General features: G+C 44.9%; 1 protein-coding gene across 1 annotated transcript in view; it reads left to right on the top strand.

Moving 5' to 3' along the window:
- Positions 1–21,400, top strand: part of LOC142097368 (cytoplasmic phosphatidylinositol transfer protein 1-like) — a 42,389-nt gene extending 20,989 nt beyond the window's left edge. Inside the window, exons 3-10 of the mRNA XM_075179135.1 lie at positions 6,613–6,761; positions 13,344–13,432; positions 14,235–14,242; positions 15,161–15,232; positions 16,167–16,262; positions 17,853–18,008; positions 18,720–18,783; positions 20,183–21,400. Of these exons, the coding sequence (XP_075035236.1) occupies positions 6,613–6,761; positions 13,344–13,432; positions 14,235–14,242; positions 15,161–15,232; positions 16,167–16,262; positions 17,853–18,008; positions 18,720–18,783; positions 20,183–20,469 (921 nt within the window). The 3' untranslated portion in view covers positions 20,470–21,400. The remainder of the gene's footprint in view (positions 1–6,612; positions 6,762–13,343; positions 13,433–14,234; positions 14,243–15,160; positions 15,233–16,166; positions 16,263–17,852; positions 18,009–18,719; positions 18,784–20,182) is intronic.
- The last annotated feature ends 438 nt before the right edge of the window (positions 21,401–21,838 follow it).

The raw sequence follows: 21,838 nt of genomic DNA, 5'->3' as shown, positions 1-21,838 counted from the left end.
CTATCAACTAATAAAAACCTAGAATATAGCAATAATTGGTGACAGTCGCCTGCGCTACACTGGAAAACATGGACTTTTCCAGAACCAAATAATTTCAGAAGCAATTGTTTACGACCCTATAAATTTTGGACAGGTGACAGCTGCGAGTGTCCCCAGCAGGCAGCGGGGTGACAGAACAATGAGTACAGGAAGCACACGCTCAGCTCAGGAAACAGGTCAACGTCTGCATCCTGCCAGACCTCACCGCACAACGCTGTAATGGTGACTACCGTGACATCACACCTAGTGACACCTGGCTGACATTGTGTGGCAAGGGAGCCATGACCGTTTGTGAGCTCCTGCGGTAAAGAGTTAAATATACAAGGCCATTTTCAAGATGGCGGCGACTGTGACTGCGCAGAGGCTGCTCCATGGCCGTTTCAGGGCGTTCACTTGACAGGAAAACCTTTGTGTCTAATGAATAAAGTTTCTATCATTTAAATAAACTCTAAAAGGTGAAACAGGTCACTCATAGGTGTACCATCGCCCAATACGTCATAGGGTTATCACCAGCGATAGCACTAATATCGCCACAGTAACACTCACTTCATAGGCAAACCGAGGGGGGGGGTTCCTAGTGTCTGGAAACCCTCCTCCAAGCCTGGGGCACTGTATAATTGAGGTGGCTGGACCCTGCCCCGGGCTTCACACGGCTCTGCTCGAAAAGAGAGAGCTGCGTGCACCTAACAGTAGTACACGCAGCATTGCCCATGTATATTATGGGGATAGGAAGAGTTGGGGAGCAGCCAAGTACTGTCTAATATTATAGCCCTGCCCCCATGCATGCTGGTCACGCCCACTGGCGGCGTGGTGTGGAAATCCCTCTCTACAAATCCTGCATTTGCCCCTGCACTTCCTTAAATACAGCATTTTTTTTAATAGTTATAGGTTTTTTTAAATATATTTTTATTTATTTTTTGAATATCCTTAAGCAATTTTTTTTATTTTTTTTTTGCCAAGTGGAACTGAGTGGGGTTAACGTACTTTTTAAACATTAGTTTTGCCATTGTGTATCGTCACAATCCTGAGGTATGGTTTTATACGGAGCGTATAATAAGGGGATGTTTTCCAGCCCGGCTGCTGACACAGTGGACGAAATTGATCAGTCACCTTTGTATTGTTTTTCTATATTTTCTTGCTGAAAAGTTGTAGGAATCCAGCTCAAAGTCGACATCTAATATACACGGCGGAGGCAGCCACTTTGTTAGTGGAATCGACCTTCATCATTAGTTCCTAGTGAGATAAGAGTTGATAGCCCGTAAGTTGGTTCATCGCACAAAATGGCCGCCTCCTCGTTGTGTAAACGATAGGAACATTTTAATGAGCTCATTTATTGTAAAATCCATATAAAAAGAACACTTAGATGCAATGGATTTTTACCAAAACTACAATTCATTTGCTAGGGACATTTTGCTTCTGAGAAGGCAGATTAGTGTATACAACATAACCAGCGCCATCTACATTTGCATAATATAACCCACCTTGGGGGGTCTGTGTAATGAAACAGAGTCTTGTTTTGATCAGCAGGATGCGGTGGCAGCCAACTATTGGAAACGCATTTATAGAGATGTAAAAAGGCCTCCGTGGTGTACATTTTAGCGATGATCAAAGTGAAGATATTTGTGTTTGTATTATACACAGGGCAGTGTTTATAACCAGGCACAGCAAGCTTTCAGTATTTGTTTCCATTTTTTTCTCTTTTTTCTGTTAACATTATTTTTTTTCCCCCATTGGATCATGACAGGATTCGTTGCCGAATTTCCGCATTTTAGCAAATGACGCAATCGCGGCACTGTGTGGCGGGGGACGGGGCCAAAATTCCCGTCTCTAAGATCCCCTTCCCCATCCTCTGCAGCTGGGCTTCATATCCAATCAAAATTGTTGCCAAGTTTCACATATACCGGTAAATGACATATGGGATTATGTATCCTCTACTGTAATATATAAGGGTATAAGAAACCACTGAGGAGTCCCGGGACCGTATAAAGGGACCAGGCAGCAGAGGGTGACTTCTAATATGTCACGTACCTGTACCAATATGTTGCGTACCTGCTAACGTTGGCACTACTCAGAGGAAGGTGCGGAATCTAACGTGCCCCTGGTATTCACCAGGGACGCCCGCAAGGAGGTATGGACCCCGCCGCAGGAGACACGCGTAGTGTCTCCTGCGGCGGATAGCGAGGCACGTGCAAAGAATGGTCAGACAAGCCAGGTCGGTAATGGTGTTGGCAATAGAAGTACACACGGAGTACTCGGAGGGATGGTGAGACAAGCCGAGTCGGTAACATTCAGGAAGCGAGGTACAACAGGGAGATCCAAAAGGGGTAGTCAAACGGTCCAGGTCAAAGGGTCACAGGCAGGCAGAGGGGTCAAGATACAAGCAAGGGTACTGGATACTGGAACACTGAAGGCAGGTAAGTGGACCTGATACTCTGGCACTGAGGGTAGCCAGGAAGTGCCTTATAAAGAGGGAGCAGCCAATAGGGAGCTGGAGGGCTGTGGCGCTGTCATCAGCCGCCGCTGAGAACTAAGAGTAGCGTCCCGTTGCCTAGCAACGGGACGCACGTGTGTGGACAGCGGGGATGGGCGGCCAGAAGTGACGCGGGTCGGTGCCTGACATAATATCTGTACCTGTATTTGAAACTTGTTCTTCTGATTTTCATCTGACCTGATCACACTGGTATCTTCCACCAGTGTGTGAGAGCAAATAAACATCTTGCTTCAAGACCTGCTTGAAAACATCTTCATTATCGTTGTATTCCTGTGACCTGCAGATTAGACCCTAAAACTAATCCATTCTCCGGCTGTTCTGAGGTTTGAACCCAAGCTCTCCAGTACCACTGCTCTGCCTGCTACCCAGCAGCCCTGGTCAGTGGGGGGGGATCCATCCACAGCATCCCTGATCTATCGTGAGAAGTCAGGGGGTACCAGCCCAGGTACACCAGCAGCAAGACACACTCGCAGCGTCAGTTACCCAGAAGAAACTCTGTTCTGGACGTCTAGTGGTGACAGCCTTTGTAAGCCCCTCCTACTGCAGCAAGAGGGCGCATTTGGGATAGCGAAAGGGAACGGTGGCAAAGTAAGCCCAGCGGGTTCCCAGCAACAGCAGACAGGGTGATATAGGCGGTCCATCCTGTCACAACCACCTATACAGTTATATTTACGGGGATCTATAGATGACTTAGCAGGACTCGTGTATTATGCTGAAAATGACTCTTGGGTGCAATTCTCAGTATTTGCTTTTATTCTATATGATCAGACAACTACACAGTATAACTTCTCTTGTCATGTATACTGGGTGTAATTATCAGTATCTGCTTTTATTCTGTGTGATCAGATGGCTACACAGTATAACTTCTCTTGTCATGTATACTGGGTGTAATTATCAGTATCTGCCTTTATTCTGTGTGATCAGACGGCTACACAGTATAACTTCTCTTGTCATGTATACTGGGTGTAATTATCAGTATCTGCCTTTATTCTGTGTGATCAGATGGCTACACAGTATAACTTCTCTTGTCATGTATACTGGGTGTAATTATCAGTATCTGCCTTTATTCTGTGTGATCAGACGGCTACACAGTTTAACTTCTCTTGTCATGTATACTGGGTGTAATTCTCAGTACCCAAAGTCATTAAGAAAGTGAACTTTCAGAGCCTGTGACGTGCAGTAACAGGAGACGGCGGCTCTCAGAGTGCAGCGAGCTGAGGGGACAGGGGGTCTGCACCAGAGTGGGAGAAGAACGATGAAGTAACGAGGGAGAGATCTGTAACACAGACGTTAGGAAGGGGGTATCGGGAGGGATGGTGTTGCCGTGGCAACAGGGGGTGACGGACGCTCTCTGTGCTGTCACTACAAACGAATCGAACGCTAATTGTGTGGGCCGCAGGTAACAATAAACCACGCTGCTCCCACCCCTCACGTCTCTGGAGGACGGAGGCTCGTTAGCGTAGAGTGACCAGGTCACTATTAACGCAGGCGTGACATCATTGCATGACGTTGGGGGGATGACACTCCTTAACCCCTTGTTGGAGTGCTGGCGGCTGTAGGGGTTAATCCACTCACCCTCAGTGGATTGCTGCTTGCTGCTGAATCCTCTGCCCTGGAGACTGAAGGGTTAACAGATATCTTGAGGAACATCTTATATAGCATCCATCCTTCTGGACGAGCTTAATATAGAGTTGCAGAAATATTCAGGGCTGAGTGGGAAAAGCAAGGACACAGAGCTAAATCCTGACCGACGGTTCCTCCAGCTAGAAGCTCCAAAACCATTAGAAAAAACACATTATTTAAATAAAGCGGGTTTTTGTTGCATTAAAGGTTTTTTTAAATAAAAATTAAATGCATTTTTATCTATTTAATTTAATTATTTTTTTTTGCTTGTTTTTTTTTTAACCAAGTGGAACGGAAAGACCTAGGGCTAGATTTACTAAACTGTGAGTTTGAAAAAGTGGAGATGTTGCCTATAGCAACCAATCAGATTCTAGTTATTTATTTAGTGCATCCTACAAAATGACAGCTAGAATCTGATTGGTTGCTATAGGCAACATCTCCACTTTTTCAAACCCGCAGTTTAGTAAATATACCTTCAAATCTTGGTTCTCAGTTCCGCTGCTCATAAGATAGTTCGCAAGCCGGCTTACCGTGCGCAAGGCTACGGAGGCGGACCTGGCGAACATGGACTCTTACTGGACAGTGGCTCAGTGGTTAGTACTTCTGCCTCACAGCACTGGGGTCATGAGTTCGATGCCCGAACATGGCCTTATCTGTGTGGAGTTTGTATGTTCTCCCCGTGTTTGCGTGGGTTTCCTCCCACACTCCAAAAACATACTGGTAGGTTAATTGGCTGCTAATAAATTGCCCTTAGTCTTTCTCTCGGTCTGTGTGTGTGTGTGTGTGTGTGTTAGGGGATTTAGACTGTAAGCTCCAATGGGGCAGGGACTGATGTGAGTGAGTTCTCTGTACAGCGCTGCGGAATTAGTGGCGCTATATAAATAAATAAATAGATGATAATGATGACAAAGGGCAGTATCGCTAAGGTACTTCGGCAATATTCTGTTTGTTGATTGTGGCGCTGTGGGATTTTTATTGTGGCGATAAAGAAAATGTTGCTTATTGCCACGAAGGGGCTGTTAATAAATAAATTGCTGCGCAAACACAGACACACACACACGGTAGCATCCATTTATTCAGCAGCCAATTAACCTACCAGTGAGTAGGAATACTGCTCTGGTCAGAATTGTGCCCACTTCCCCAATGCTGTGAGGCAGCAATGCTGACCACTGTGCCGCCTGCTACTTTCTTTTGTAAGTATATCCATCACCTGCGCGGTGAGGCCAGCTATTTTGTGGCTCAAGTAATGTTTAAGAGAGAGAGAAGCGTTTTGTACCTTGTGTCTCAGCGATGTCACTGCTTCCTAGTAATATTGGATCAGCACAGAACGTAGCTGCCTCCATCTTGTATAGGCGACAAGTGAGCGTTAACATTCACCACCAACGGCGCGGAGCCTCAGAAACGGTCACGACTCCCTCTTACCTCCCCCTGCGTCCTTTCCACAGTCTGCGCAAATAATAGGAAGGGTTTACATTTTTCTCACGAGGTGACATTTAGTGAAAAGAAGATTGTATCTCTGTGATGGGTACTTCTTCTGTAATGCATGAATTAAATTGGCTTTTTTCAGAGTAAAGCTGTTTTATGGCGTATGGCGTAAGTACTGGTAGATACATTATTTATCTCAATTGGAGCATCAGACTTAGATGAAATCTGTAGCCAGATGGTGTAGTAGAGCATTGAAAATACATTATGTTTCATAAGTTGCTTCATTTTATATAATATGCGTTGCTAAAGCAAATGGGTCTAATAAGCCCAAATTTAGAACACAATGCTGGGATCTAGCACTTTATTGAGTCTTGAGAGAGTTACGGTTCTCTGTTGTTGTTAAACTAAGGGCCTCATCGTATCCTGCATGTGATCTATAAGAAGCATACAAGACTTAAAGGGTAGCCACACTGAAAAATGATTTTGCCCAATTAAAACCCTTATGCTGGGTAGTACAGATTATTGAGATAACACTTGATACATAAAATAGAGGCTCTGCCTGCAATTGCCTGTTTAAAACTCAGAAACACACTGTTGTGTCTTTAAACAGATAGGTTGCAAATAACTTATCTTCGTTTGCCACACCTATAAGCATAGAGACAAACAGAGTCTTTGGTTTGTGTCCATGGTTACAGATGTTGCTGATGAAGGTCAGATATTCTTGTCCAATGGCAGCAAAAGAGTGGGTCTGAGTTTTCAACAGGTGATTTAAGGTCAGTGTCCTATTTCGTGTATAAGGAGTTATTCCAGTTATTTTAATTGACTAGTGAACAAGTTGCAATAAGTATGTACTCCATCCTTGAGCCCACAGCTTGAATAGAGCCAAGGCAGTTGTAGACCAATGCTTATTGCAACTTGCAAGACAGCGGACTGTATAAAGTTTTGTGCTTTTGTTGTTTATGTTTGAATTGTTCTCTCTGCTTGTTGATATATAGGTTGTGGTTGTTAGATTTAACCCTCTGTGTTTCTTACAGTACAGGATTGGACAGCTGTACACTATCAGCAAGCACAGCCACCAGGAGAGCGAACGAGGGGAGGGAGTGGAGGTGATGGAGAACCAGGCTCATCATGATCCCGTCTATGGCGCTGGGCAGTATACAGAGAAACGGGTGCATCTGTCAAGGTGAGAGCCTCTAATGCTGCTGAGCAATAAGCAGTAGGGGTGAAAACCTCTAATACAAGGTTCTCAGACCAGCAGTATTTACAGCACTCGCTGTATTATTACATGTCCTAGATTATTCTTATGTGATAAGTACTTCATTCCTCTCTAGATCAGGTTTATGGCGTTGTTGGAATGTCTGTCCCAAGATTCTTTGTCAATCATAATGATTCAAGGGGAACTCGTTTCACATATCAACCCTGAAGGTCTCTTGGCATTGTGTTTGTATCACACGGAAAATAGTGCGGCCATTGCGATCATTGATCTGGATGCGAGGGGGCCTCCTCTGTCCTTCTTGATACCTGCTGCATTGATCTGCCCTGAACGCTGCATTGATCTGGATGCGAAGGCGTCTCCTCTGTCCATCTTGCTACCTGCCCTGAACTCTGCATTGATCTGGATGCGAAGGCGCCTCCTCTGTCCATCTTGCTAAAAGCTCTGAATGCTGCATTGATCTGGATGTGAGGGGGCTTCCTCTGTCCTTTTTGCTACCTGCCCTGAACGCTGCATTGATCTGCCATGAACGCTGCATGGATCTGAATGCGAGGGGGCCTCCTCTGTCCATCTTGCTTCCTGCCCTGAATGCTGCATTGATCTGGATGGGAAGGCACCTCCTCTGTCCATCTTGCTACCAGCTCTGAATTCTGCATTGATCTGGATGTGAGGGGGTTTCCTCTGTCCCTCTTATTACCTGCCCTGAATGCTGCATTGATCTGCCATGAACGCTGCATAGATCTGGATGCGAGGAGGCCTCCACTGTCCTTCTTGCTACCTGCCTTGAATGCTGCATTGGTCTGCCATGAACGCTGCATTGATCTGCCATGAATGCTGCATGGATCTGGATGCGAGGGGGACTCCTTTGTCCATCTTGCTACCTGCCATGAATGCTGTATTGATTTGCCATGAACGCTGCATTGATCTGGATGCGAGGGGGCCTTCTATGTCCATCTTGCTATCTGCCCTGAATGCTGCATGGATCTGGATGCGAGGGAGCCTCTTCTGTCCATCTTGCTACCCACCATGAACGCTGCATGGATCTGGGTACGAGGGAGTCTCCTCTGTCCATCTTGCTTTCTGCCTTGAACGCTGCATGGATCTGGATGCAAGGGAGCCTCTTCTGTCCATCTTGCTACCCACCATGAACGCTGCATGGATCTGGGTACAAGGGGGCCTCCTCTGTTCATCTTGCTACCTGCCATGAACGCTGCATGCAGCATTCCCAGCACATTGTGATTTATATACATGTCACAGAGGAGAAAATTCGGGGGCAAATTCATGCTGGTTTTTGCATCCATGTATTAGCATGACAGTCAACCTTCTGTGTAGTATTTTCCCATCATATATGACTCCCACAGATTATCTGGAGCGGAAAATTGTCATCTTTGTTACCTGTGAACAAAAATACACAATGTACACGTAGGTCGTGTTGTTGTAGTTAGAACTCCTGCTGACGTCATAAGATGTTATAAGATGTTGTGCCATAATAAACTGTTTCTGTGAAAAGAAGGTTTATTAAGGGGATCCGTCACCTCCACGCGGTGGATGCAGCAATGTTCTCCAGCCAGCACTGACATTGCTGATGCACGAGGCACATTGTGCCTCATGCCTCCGTGATGTCTTTAGTTAATAAGGGAAGTCACAGATTGCATTGGTTTAGGCCACAACATAACTGCCACCACTGTATACAGGTGATAGGTCTGCACTAAAATATTAGTTATAAAGTACGTGTACAGTAAACGCTTAGTATAAGGTGGAATTACTTAAAGAAAAGTTGTGTTGCACAGAAATGACTGTGTTTGTCTCATTGGTTCCCAACTCTGGTCCGCAAGTCCCCGATAACAGTCCAGGGCTTAAGGATATCTGTGCTTGAGCACAGGTGGTTGAATCAAAATGACTGAGGCACTAATTACGTCACCAGTACTTAAGCACAGAATATCCTTAAAACCTGGACTGTTAGGGGAGACTGAGGCCAGGAGTGGGTATATACTGGTTATTCAAACCTCATATAGGACGGTGGCAGTTGTTGCTTAGCAACCTCAACGTTGACCACAATAGCTGCAAATGGCTTTGCACACTCGCTCACCGGGCACTTAAAGATAATAACGGAACGGCAATGGATTTAACTTGCAGCCAATTTGCAGCCACCGGGTAATTACCCGAGTCTTAAAGGACGATCTTCTTCATGGAACTGAAGCATTCGTATGACTTCATCTTGAATCATAAATCTTCAAGCCAGTGTATAGGGGGCGAAATATTTAAATGAGATGACTCAGGGGAAAAATGGTTGAGATAATGTACCCAGCAAATCATCATCCAACAAAAGGCTGCAAAGATTAAGTAACCAGCGAGTCATTTGCATATCAGTAGACAAACCATTGTAACTTTCACTGAGGATTTCAGGAGCTTGGTGATGTCTGGTTACGGCTGAATGACTTCAGAGGCAGCTCACTGACTCTCCAAATACTCCGGGATGGTCAGAGCCTGGGTTAAATACAGGAATACATGCCAAATGCAGAATTAACCCTTTCACAGCTGGTTAGGAAGCAGCAGTTTTAGTGCTATGTTTAGAAATATCTATCCTGTGCCCTGGATATATCAGCACTGAGCACACACCAAGGTAATCTTACTTCAGATGCAATTTCTGTAACAATTTCACCAACGAATCGAGCATGTCGATTCATACGCACACACGCATCTGCTGAAAAGATGGTGCCTCTGTACACTCTACAGATATCTGCCTACTGTGCTGGTGGTGAGTGCGTGCACACTTCCACATTTGGCCGACGTCGTTCCATCGTTGATCGTGATATTTAGGAAGTTTATAAAAAACAAATCAACAGATGTCGTGTGTTTCAGAGCAATAGAACACGATCACGGAAGCGTACACACTGCTGCAGTCTCTGACCAGATGGTAGTGAATCGAGTGATCTACGTGATAATTGCATAGGTGTGTACCCAGATTAGGGCAGCACGGTGGTTCAGTGGTTAGCACTTCTGACTTACAGCACTGGGGTCATGAGTTAAATTCCCGGCCATGGCCTTATCTGTGAGGAGTTTGTATGTTCTCCCCGTGTTTGCGTGGGTTTCCTCCAGGTGCTCCGGTTTCCTCCCACACTCCAAAAACATACTGGTAGGTTAATTGGCTGCTAACAAATTGACCCGTGTGTCTGTGTTAGATTGTTAGCTCCAATGGGGCAGGGACTGATGTGAGTGAGCTCTCTGCGGAATTAGTGGTGCTATATAAATAGATGATGATGATGATGATGAATGCCCAGCAACATTTTTAATTGAGTAATTACATGCATTGAGCATCTTACAGCGACTATAGTAGCTTTTGTCTCTATTTTGTTACTTTGATTACAACAGTGTGAAAACCTCATAACAAATAAGTTGCCTCTAAGCTTTTTCTTTAGTTTTTTTTTGTTGACTTAAAAATAATCTTGTTAAAAAATGCCTCACATTAAATCACATACATATATCCTTCAAATAAACCTAAATTGCGTAAGCAACATTGCTACAGTCTATTGCTAAACATTGTGTCTGGATAAAGACTGGAGTAATATGTATCTATGTCTTCTTGGTTATTACTTTGTAAACCCTCAGTTTGGTCTGTGTCCTGTGGATATTGGTAAGACCAATGTACGATGCATCTACTACAGGCTATGTAATCAGTAGTGGTCACAGATGGGAGAGAAACTTTCCTGGTTGATTCAGCACCTCGGACAGTATCTATGACAGGCTCCGTATGGGTCATTATTTCTCCACTTAGATCACGCTGTAGCTGTATCAGAGTCCAGGGAGTTATAATTATAACCATCTATTATTTAAGTTTACTTGTTGCCTCGGGCCGCAGTACAGAGGTGGAAGCCATACACTAAAACACTTGCAATGGAATAAATATTATATGATGAAATTCTGCAGCTGTTCCTGTGTGTGAATTGATTATTACACAATGTGAGCGTAGTGCGTTCCTACATGGTGGCGTCTGTACAGCCTGGTCATGGACGTTTAAGGATAAATTTACTTTTCATTAGAAATGTATTAGAGATTCTGATGGGCACAAGTCCAGCAGTTCATATTTCTGTCTGTAAGGAAGGAAAAATCAGAGTCTTACAGTAAACTCGATGGGAACTTTCTTCAGTAGAAAAGATGACATTATCATCATTATCATCTATTTATATAGCGCCACTGAGTCCGCAGCGCTGTACAGAGAACTCACTCACATCAGTCCCTGACCCACTGGAGCTTACAGTCTAAATTCCCTAACATACATACACAGACACACAGACAGAGAGAAACTAGGGTCAAGTGTGATAGAGCCAATTAACGTACCAGTATGTTTTTGGAGTGTGGGAGGAAACTGGAGCACCCGAAGGAAACCCACATAAACACGGGGGGAACATACAAACTCCACACAGATAAGGCCATGGTTGGGAATTGAACTCATGACCCCAGTGCTGTGAGGCAGAAGTGCTAACCACTGAGCCACCATGATGACATGTAGCATTATTTGAATTATATTTAGGATTACAGCCTGTCTGACCAAGCTCTGTGCTTACCATCGTAGCTTTATATAGTCACCCTACCCTGCATCTGACCGCATAATTCCAAGCTGGTGTGTAAATGTGTTTACATAAAGGTGAAACTCAGGACACATGTGTCATTATAGGCACTCAAGAAGGACAAAGCTTCCTTATAACTGCAGATGTTCACGGAGGGCTTGAAATAAATCTTGTTACGGGGATTTTGCCAATCTCCAAGTGTGATATTATATAGAGCATCATTATCCCTCTGTCAAGGGGGAGATGGAACCGGGCAATGTTGTGCTGAGCTCTATAGAGGTTTATAAATGACTAATCTGCAAAATTATTAGTGGCATAGAGGAGACTCTGCAGACTTCTGGACTGTAACATAATGTCCCCATAAGAAGCTTAACGGGTTTGCAGGGATTCCAAGATAATTATATCAGGGCTTTTCAACTCAAAATAGACATAGTTATTTTAAAACAGGGACATTCGGGATGCTGGATAAGATCACCGACTGCCTGGGCCTCTTCCATTCGCTCCTGTAAATCACCCCCCATAGGACCTGTGTTAGTGATATCAGGTACAAGTATCACACACAGAGATACTCACAGGGGAGCTGTGGGGAGGGAGGTGAGCTGACGGGGGGAGGGAGAGCTGACAGAGGCGAGAGGCTATTTATAGTGCCTCGCATCTCACACGACTCTACTTTCTGTCTATTTATAGTAACAGTAAGTGGGTCCCTGCTGACAAGCTGTCCTGCCTTGTCTTACTCCTAGCCCCCCTCCCCTCAGCTTTCTCATTCACAACCTTCATAGAGGGTCCGCCAGCCAGTGTATAAGCTCCAATCCTGAAGATTGAGGGGGGGGGGGGGGGGGGGGGCTTTATTGCCATCCATTTATTTCCTTTAGGACACTCAGGTCACCTAGACAATAGAAAATGATCAAAGTTCAACCGTTTGACAGCAGAGTTGGAGGAGGATACTGATGCGTTTTAATGTCATTTATTCATCTAGCTACATTTGCATAAACGTGGTCAATGTGCGTAACGTGTACATCTAGTATATTGCTGCAATGTTGTCCGCTTTATTTAATGAGCTCTTCGACACCACTAAATGTTCAGCTGGCTGGTGTTTTGTTACGGGAATCGGTTCACTCATTTAATAATCTGCAACTGAATGATTCAGTGGGATGTATTATATAAGTACCAAGGGGTCATTTATGAAGCACAAAGCTCCCCTGTCCATTAAACCGAGAAAGTAAATAAATAAAACCTATAAACCAGTGTTAGCTAACCTGTGACACTCCAGGTGTTGTGGAACTACAAGTCCCAACACACCCTTCCAGCAATGAGCTGCTATATATTGTCAAAGCATGCTGGGACTTGTAGTTTCACAACACCTGGAGTGTCACAGGTTAGCCAACACTGCTATAAACACACGTTTGGACATAAAGTTTAATGGAAGAAAAGAGTCCAGTCTTTTCTTTTTTTTCTTTCCTTGAGGAGAACCCGTCGTGTTTGAGATCAGACTTATATTACATAGAGCCTAGTCCAGGCCTGTTGCTGTGAAACTATAAGTACCAGCATGCCCTGCCAGCTATTAGCTGGCTATCTACTTGCAAAGCATGCTGGGACTTGTAGTTTCACAACAACTAGAGAGCCACAGGTTGACCAGAGTGTAGGGAGAAAAAAAGCTCACACTATGTAAAAACGTAGGGACTCTGCCCACATTCTGCGCTAGCTTCATTCAGTCTCCTCGACCCGCCCAGGAGGTACGGGAATCGTAACGTAAGAAGGTGGCGCCCAGAAGTGAGGGACAACTCTTGAGCAGAGTCCCTACGTTGGCATGTGGTACACCAGTATAGAAAATCTATTTTTCTTGTACGTTTACTAGCACGGTGGAAAATAAGTTTTAGCTAAAGCGTGGCAGGTCCTGTTTAAGCTGCCCGTACGCACAAGTACGGCGACAAGATGGCCGCCTGGTTTGACCATAGCCATTAATCTGTCTGCATCTGTCTTACAGCAAATTACCAGGCTGGGCCCGGGCCGTGGTCCCCAGAATATTCTACGTATGTGAGAAAGCCTGGAACTACTATCCGTACACAGTAACAGGTAGCTCACAGCTTATCAGACGTATCCTATCTACAGATTCCTAACCGGTGCCGGGACCGTGTAAATCACGTTTACCTGAGTGGAGGCAGCTGGTTTGTGGGTTGAACCAATATTCGGCCTATAAGTTGCCACAGCGATGGCGCTAGGCTGAGTGAATTGATAGGCAGTGTTGCCATCAATATTGGCCCCACCCACAAAATGGCTGCCTCCAGTGTGTAAGTCATGTATACACTATGCACTCACTCTTTGCAACACCCTCTCCTACATTATAGTAAGGACCAAGGGGTATATTTACTAAACTGCGGGTTTGAAAAAGTGGAGATGTTGGCTATAGCAACCAATCAGATTCTAGCTGTCATTTTGTAGAATGTACTAAATAAATGATAACTTGAATCTGATTGGTTGCTATAGGCAACATCCCCACTTTTTCAAACCCGCAGTTTAGTAAATCTAGCCCCAAGTAGGAAAAAGGAAACACTGACAATGTTGTTCTAGCCTTTAAGACATTTATATTCAACGACGGCTATACATTAGCCTGTAACCTTTATGCAAATACTGTCACAGACACATCCTATGTGACCTACATTATAATAAGTGACACGATCATAATGTATTAAATGTTATTTTCAATAATTCATATATAACCCACTAACCATATTTTTTATCTTCATTTCCTCTCCTCTATGTTATCGTACGCTGACCTTAAACCTGCCCTTACGCCCATCTCTGGTCTTACCACACCGCCCATGTCCCTTCTCCCTCTAACCTGCCGGCTCTTCCTCCGGATCCCTGCGGACCACAGAATACACAGTGAGTGGATTATCTGCGCATGGGGTGGGGAATCTGACACTGCTTATTATTGTGTGTTCCTTTCATTTTTAGATGGGTTTTTTTTTTTTTTTTTTTTAATGCTTTGAGGGTTCTGTTGCTGTTGTGGGTTTTGTCGCTAAATCCGGAGTCTGGGTTGGTCTTCTAGAGCCCACCTCACCGCCCTCTCCAAGGTTCCCTCTTTTCGGGGAGCTGAGGATCGGGCTCTGGGTGAAGAGAACAGAATTTAGCCTAGAGCATACTTACCTACTCCCGGGAGAGGGGCTTGACTAGGGGGCAGGGCGCGGCCAGTCGTGTCATTTTGGCCCTGCCCCCCAGCGACGGAAATACGTGGTTTCGCGGGAGCGGGACCAAAATGTCGCGATTCACAGAGAATTGCATCAAATGACCCGATTCTCGGTGAATTGCGCCATTTTAACAAAGGAATTCCCGGATGCGGGAGAAATGCCAACTCTCGCGGGAGCCCGGGAGACTGACCCGAATTTCGGGAGTCTCCCAGACTTTCCGGGAGAGTTGGCAAGTATGACCTAGAGGGGTCTGAGAGCTCTTGACCCCGGCAAACTCTTCTGGGCCTGGGAACGAGGATAAAGGGGCTGTCAAAACTTAACTTCACTGACATACACCTTCCTCTCCATTAGTCCAAAGTTTGTCTGGACTCCTGATTCTCTGACCCCAAAAGGGGTGGGGCCTATGGGAAAGTGGGCATGGTTGTGCTAGAACGTGGGCAAGACTGGTCAGATCAGCAAAAACTGCCCCTGCCCATTGTAGGTTTATAGGCTGTAAAGCGGACATCTTGTTCCACCACGGATGCCGCGTGTAACTCCATTTTGTGACACTACAGTGTGTGTGTCATGTATGGCTGCCAGACTTTATAACCTGAATCTTCTCCCCCCCTTACAGTGCTCCTTCCTTCCTAAATTCTCCATTCACATTGAGACGAGGTATTCTGATGACTGCGGAGATAATGACAGCGTAAGTGGGCTCTGATGGTTACTTGATGTAAAGTTCCTGGTCTGAGGTCTGAGGTAACAGGGACATTGCCCGGGTTTTATTTTGTACCGCTATAGGCTGTATCTTTTCACACATGTCCGTTCTAAATTTGCATCTTCCAAAATGTGTCAAGATGGTGAAATAGGGCGCTGTCTCTTCCGCATGGGGCCCCGGGCCTTTGTGACCTTATAAATAGAAGCCTGGACAGGACAGTACCGACAATTTTCATTTTCTTCCCCCACTGCAGTTATGTTTCCCCCTACAGCGATTAAACCACGCCTTAATGTTATAAAATAAAGTAATTAGTAATCATTTTTGGCTGACATAATTTAAGAGAAAAAAAAATCCACTTAGCCTCGGTGTTACGTTGTTAAATGGACCCTTTAGACTTCCAGACACATGTCAGCTGACATTTGCAGCCCACAAGTGCATAGCTTAGGAACAACGTCAATGTATGCTTGTTTTTCCGCCAGAAGACAGCAGATCGGTTAATTACAATAATTTGCAAATCATCGTACTATCAGTTGCTGGATATTAATTAAGACACGGAGTCCTCATTTAAACCTGCATTCTGCTGCATATCCCTACCAGCGACAGTAACTCAGATTTACATGCATGGTAACTTTTATTTAAAGCACCGAGAGGGGACCAGCGTCTCCTAGTGACAGCTGTTTTGTATAACCCCGGCGTACTGAGTATATGGATTATCTGTACACACCTAATACAAAACAGCTGTCAGGTAGGAGACCGTTGTGTCCTCTGTTTATTGCTGGTGTGTGTACCGTACATTAACGGCCAATAGTACATCTTCCAAGCACAGGTCCGAGGTCCCGTTATTGGGGTACAGTCACTGAACGCAGGGCTTAGCTAGCAGTACTGTAAATAAAATACATCTAATTGTCGTAATCTTTCGCAGATATTTAATACAGACGCAGCAGATGAATCCCGCGAGGTGTCGCATCTGGACATTGCGTATGATGAAATTCCGGAGAGATATTACAAGAGCACGGAGGTAAACGCTAAATAATTATTGCCCTTTAAGACACTCTAATCCTGTATATATTTTTTTACTCGTCTAACGTAAATATTAAGGGATGAGTGTATAAAAATATACTTATAATATGGCGTTACCTAGTTTATACGCTGCTGCTAGTAATACTACTTTCAGATTGCCGCCCCGGGTATATGAACCCAGGATATTGCAGAGAGACAGAGCCTCCGACCCCGGCAATTTCCCTGCAAAAGACCCGGGTCTAATTCCTGGGTCATCTGACCCGGGTAGTGTCAGGCCGTTCCCGGTCTGTTAACGAACTTACAGAACTAGTTGGCGGAGGTCTTCACCTTTAGCAGCCGCCTTTCCCGTAGAGCTTTATGCGCTCACAGGTACTCAGATGCCCCCAGGACTTAACTTCATATGTAATGTAAGTTTGTTATACAGAACAGCAGCCAGGAGGCTGAGTAGATGGTAGCGGATGGTCAGACGTTCGCGGAGGTCAAGGGTCACAAGCAAGGTAGAATGGTCAGATAACACACCAAGGGTCAGGGTCACAGGCAAAACAGCGGAGTCCAGGATACAGGCCAAAGGGTCAGGGACACAGGCAAGGTCCAAGGTGCAGGCAAAGGTCACAACGGCAAATCAACAACACAGGAATCCAGAGCAGGTCAGCAACAGTGCAGACTGGACGCTATAACCGGCAGGGAGGCTAAGCCCTCCCTGCCTTAAGTAGTGACACTGACCAATCAGGGCTTTGCCCTGTAACAGGCCACAGGCAGCAGGTAATATAACTAATTAATTTAATCAGCCCACAGGCTGTCCCGATTTCAGTGCATGCACCCGGCTGCTCTGTATTGCCGGGGCGCGCTGATTAGACCACTCGGCGTCCGGCCGTTGCCGAGAAACAGGAAGTGGCGTCCCGGTCGTCATGGAGACGGCCGGGACGCCAGCACTAGGAGGAAGTGAGTCGAGGCAGAGCCCGCGGCCGCCGCGGCTCCTGATGGGTAGACGCCCCGGGACCCGTTTACACTGAACCTCGACCCAGATCGTTAGGGCTCGAACCGGCAAAAAAATGGTCTTTTAGGCAGTGTAAATGGGGTATTAGTCTGCATGCAGAGATAACTTTGCAGTACAGTTGCCATTCTTTGCCTTCTTTTCCCCATAATCACTTTAGAGTTTTCAGGTCAGTCTTAATGAGTCCAGGCAGGATAATTGGCACCATACAATAAATTGAGGACGTAGCCGAATGTCGTCATTGGGGGAGCGGTATGACAATACGCAACCCCTTGAATTTACTCATAGCCTGCGCAAAATAACATAAAAATGTGTGTAACATAGCAATTCCATTATACTGTTACAGTTGAGGTTACTGTCTTTGTAGCCAGGAGAGAAGCACAAAGGATGCGTTTATCTGTAATACACGCACAGAGATTTATACACTGCACGACTTATTACTAGACTGCGGATGGCTTTCCTTGCCGTATCTACACTCTATCTTTTCTAATTTAATGCTCATTTATATTCAGGAAATGGCCTTAGTCTGGCGAGCAGTGTCACCGCGACACAAAGAGATGCTTTTATTCTCCCCCCCCCCCTTCTGTGTTGTAGGATCTCAGGCACTTTGTCTCCAGCAAGACGGGGCGAGGGCCCCTGCAAGAGGGCTGGAGGGGCCACGCGCGGCCGGTCATGTGCTCCTACAAGCTGGTTAATGTAAAGTTCGAGGTGTGGGGGCTACAGACAAGAGTGGAACAGTTCGTGCACAAGGTGTGGTCTCCATAAGATATAGAAATGGAATTAAGAACCCAGTCAAGTATTTTTTTCTAAAAACGATTTCCTAGTATAGAGAGATTAGTCGTGTGACGGACGGGATTGCCCCCCCCAAAAAGCAAATGTATTATTCTTTATTAATTTTTAAGTACAACCTCTTATAAATGAAAGAGCGGTAGACGGAAAGGATAGTTTAATAAAGGGGGGGAGCGAAGACATCGAGATAGACGGGGGGCAGAACAAGACATATGTCCGCGCCCTTAAGCATAAGTCTACAAACATCACCGAAACCATAAATCAGTCACATAAAATTAATTTAAAAATATGTGTCCTTGTTGCAGGGTTCAACTCTACAGTCGCTCTTGCTCTGACTAGTAAATCATATTATCTAGGACAATATTATGCAAAGCCAAGGACTATATTAGTTTTGTATTTAAATATGTTTTACTAATTGTCAACAACTTTTCCTGACGCCTTCATCCTGGTGTTATAGCTCAGAACTGTGTCCCAGCATAATGTTTAGGAGCAAAAAAACCAGAAACACTGTAGCAGCAGTTTCATAATATAATAATATTGTGGTATCACAAATAAAAACATTAAAGCGTAAAATCATGTTATGAAAACAATACAAGGCCATGTTAGACACCAGACACCCCTCCACCTTCCATCTCTGCTTTGTTTACTGGTTCTCTCATTCTGTCACGTCAGGTGATCCGGGACTTGCTGATCGTAGGACATCGCCAGGCCTTTGCATGGGTGGACGAGTGGTACGGTAAGTACGATGCCGCCTGTATCCACCAGTAAAGTGACCGCCGTCCAGATGTTCGCAGCCTCTGATGCTGTCTCATGGACTTGGGGGAGGCTAAGGAGGCAGCTGCCCTGGGTGTAAAGAAGTTTTGGGTTGGCTAAACACGTGTTTGTTGTGTCGGTCAGTTTGGTCAGCCTCAAAGTCCAGAAAAATAGACCTGTTTCGGTCCGCGGTGAAGGCTTCCGTGACTTCACCTGGAAACTGTGAAGGTCACCTATGTTACAGAGTTTCATAGGTATAATTTGGCCCTCAGTAGACTGGGTTGCCTAGTGGAAGGCATATTTGAGGTAACAGGTCCGCCTATGAACACTCTCGTTGGCTGCAGAGTGAGGGAAGACGCGATGGTGGTTATTTTATTTAGCACTTTGTGGACTATTAATTTATCCAAAAAATCTGTGTCCTTCTGTCTTTCACCCACTCAGACTCCATATTTTATATTAAATGCTCGAATCCGCTTCTTTTATTATTTATAAGTTTGTAGTGCGCAAGAAAATTAAATCAATAAATATAGCACCAGTCCACCGGATGGCAGGTTGTCTGTAAATACTCTCCTTGTTCCCTTATATTAATTCCTCTGAGTCAGGAGAGTCACGATGTTGTGCTAGTGGCAACACACGGATTATAAGCTCTTGAGACCAATCTCTCATTCTGCAAGCAGTGGATGTTGTTATATTTAACACAGTGCCGCTGTTTCTAGATAGATTCCCTGTAAAATCAATACTAGAATGATGCCTCAGAGGCAGGACGGGCACACAAATAATCCACAATAACTTCAAAACGTAAAAGAAATGACCAGGGGGGCATAGGTGCGGCAGTCATGTAATACAAAATAAACTGGTGGTACTTACTTATAACCTATGTGGACAAAACATTTTGGTGTGAACAAAACAATCGAGGCAAAGTAAATGTTGTTACTCAGAATTCCTGGCACAAACGGAGATGCGCAAAAAATCGGTATTTCTCTACTGTCCATTCTTGCCAAGAAGTGGCCATATGTTAGTTGATTATATCGTTATATATTATATCGTAGACTCGTGGCAGAAATTCTCTATGAAATGTGCTGATAATTACGTCCCTTTGCTGGTTCATACCAGAGCTTATCTAACAATGATTCAAATAGTGCACATGTTTTGTATGCCATAGCAACCAATCAGATATTAGCTTTCATTACTGTGACCATACCAGACTGCTAAAAGCTCATATCCGATTGGTTGGTTATAAAATTCTACCACTTGTTTGCACTATGTTGATAAATGTTATGTAAATATATATTGTGTCATGTATCTAAAGGCAGCATGAGTCCAGGGTATGTCTTCTCTCTGTATATAATAAGCGTTATTGTTTTCTTCTTCTATCCGGGTAGGGATGAACATGACAGAAGTGCGGGAGTTCGAGAAGGAAACGCAGGCAGCCACCAATGAGAAGATAGGTCCGGTTGCCCCCACCATTACCATCACGCCAGAGAGCCAGTTCCCGGCCATTCGCAGTGCCCCCGCCACCCCAATCACAGGCGAACCTCCAGAATTCCTCACCCTTCCTAAAGACAGACAACGCAAGACCTCCGCCCCGGATACGCTCACCCTGCCCGAGCTGAGAGACCGCGTCAACGGCCCCTCCAACCACTCGTCTCCTACAAACACCGACAGCTGAAATCCACGCATGACCTCCGTGTCAGCTCTCCGTCGTCCTGAGGGGTCACCCAACCCCTACACCAGGGAAGTCCAAAAAATGATAACCCCGGATTCTAACGGACACCCAACTGAAGAAGTCAACCCTGCCATGGAATGGACATTGACCTAAAGATGACCTACTTTGAATTGGGCAAAAAAGAGAGTTGTCTTCTTCAACGTACAGCGATGGGCATTTTAGAAAAACGAAGTCTTTGATCTGCTTGACTGTTCGTAGCAGCAATCAGTATATGACACGTGCTGTGTAGCGTTAAGTCATTCTGAACTTGTAAAGTTGAAAAATATAAACCGCCGACAACCGGACTGGAATACACAGCGGCTGACTCACATTCTCGTGCCCATTCCTTGTAGCTCGATTCCCCGTCCGTGGTGGAATGCTTGTCGGACTGGTGATTTATATATCGTTAATAGTTCTTAATTCGTCATTAAATCATGGATGTTCTTAGAATTTAACGCCTGTTCTGTACCTCAGTTCTTCGTTACAGAGCGGCCAAGGAAAGGGATTTTTGAAACAACTCTCATTGTTAATGTGCCGATGTTTCAACCCACTGCGGGTCATTCATCAGATCGATCCAACTGAATCACGCCGCTGACAATCAATCATCAATTCCTTTTACATTGTGTTGTTCAGCCACGGCCAACCCGTGGCTCTCCAGCTGTGGTGAAACTACAAGTCCCAGCATGCTTTGCCAGTAGATTGCCCAAAAGTTTGTAAGAAAAACCTGCCGACAAGAATTGTTGTATTTTAATCCCAGGTCACTGTTCTTTTTTAAATAATCATTGAATGACATCAAATATATAACGTGTTAGATGCCGACATTTTTAAGTTGTTGACATTTTTGTTCACGGTTTGGTCTGAATTTGACGATAATAAAATCGAGCCATTTTAACTACATGTAGCCGTCACTGATCTCCGAGATATTTATAGGGGGCTGACATTAAAGCCTGATTTCAATGGCTAGTCCTTAGCAAATGGAAACACCTGTAAAACAACATGGTGGTGGCGCCACCTGGTGGCAGTTTATGGTGACTGCATGCCCCTGCACCTACACCAGAAATCTGAATAAATATTCTTGCTGTCATTTGTATTTACAACATATTTGGAGAATAGGACATCTGACATATTGGAAGATATGTTTGTCCTGCTCTTGGTTTTACAGCCTGTAGTCTACAGTCTATGTTCTGTAGTGATGGTTTCATGCACGGTGTAGGAGGCAGCTTAAGTGCTTGTGAATCTTGCGTATGGACCTGTTTTTTAATTCTTACAGATCTGAGGCCATTTTCGCAGCCAAGTCAATGGTTTCCTAATATATTGATAACTCTTCATTGAT

The sequence above is a fragment of the Mixophyes fleayi genome, chromosome 7 (genome assembly GCF_038048845.1).
Source record: "Mixophyes fleayi isolate aMixFle1 chromosome 7, aMixFle1.hap1, whole genome shotgun sequence".
NCBI classification, from domain to species: domain Eukaryota; kingdom Metazoa; phylum Chordata; class Amphibia; order Anura; family Limnodynastidae; genus Mixophyes; species Mixophyes fleayi.
This window is presented reverse-complemented; position numbering and strand designations above follow the sequence as displayed.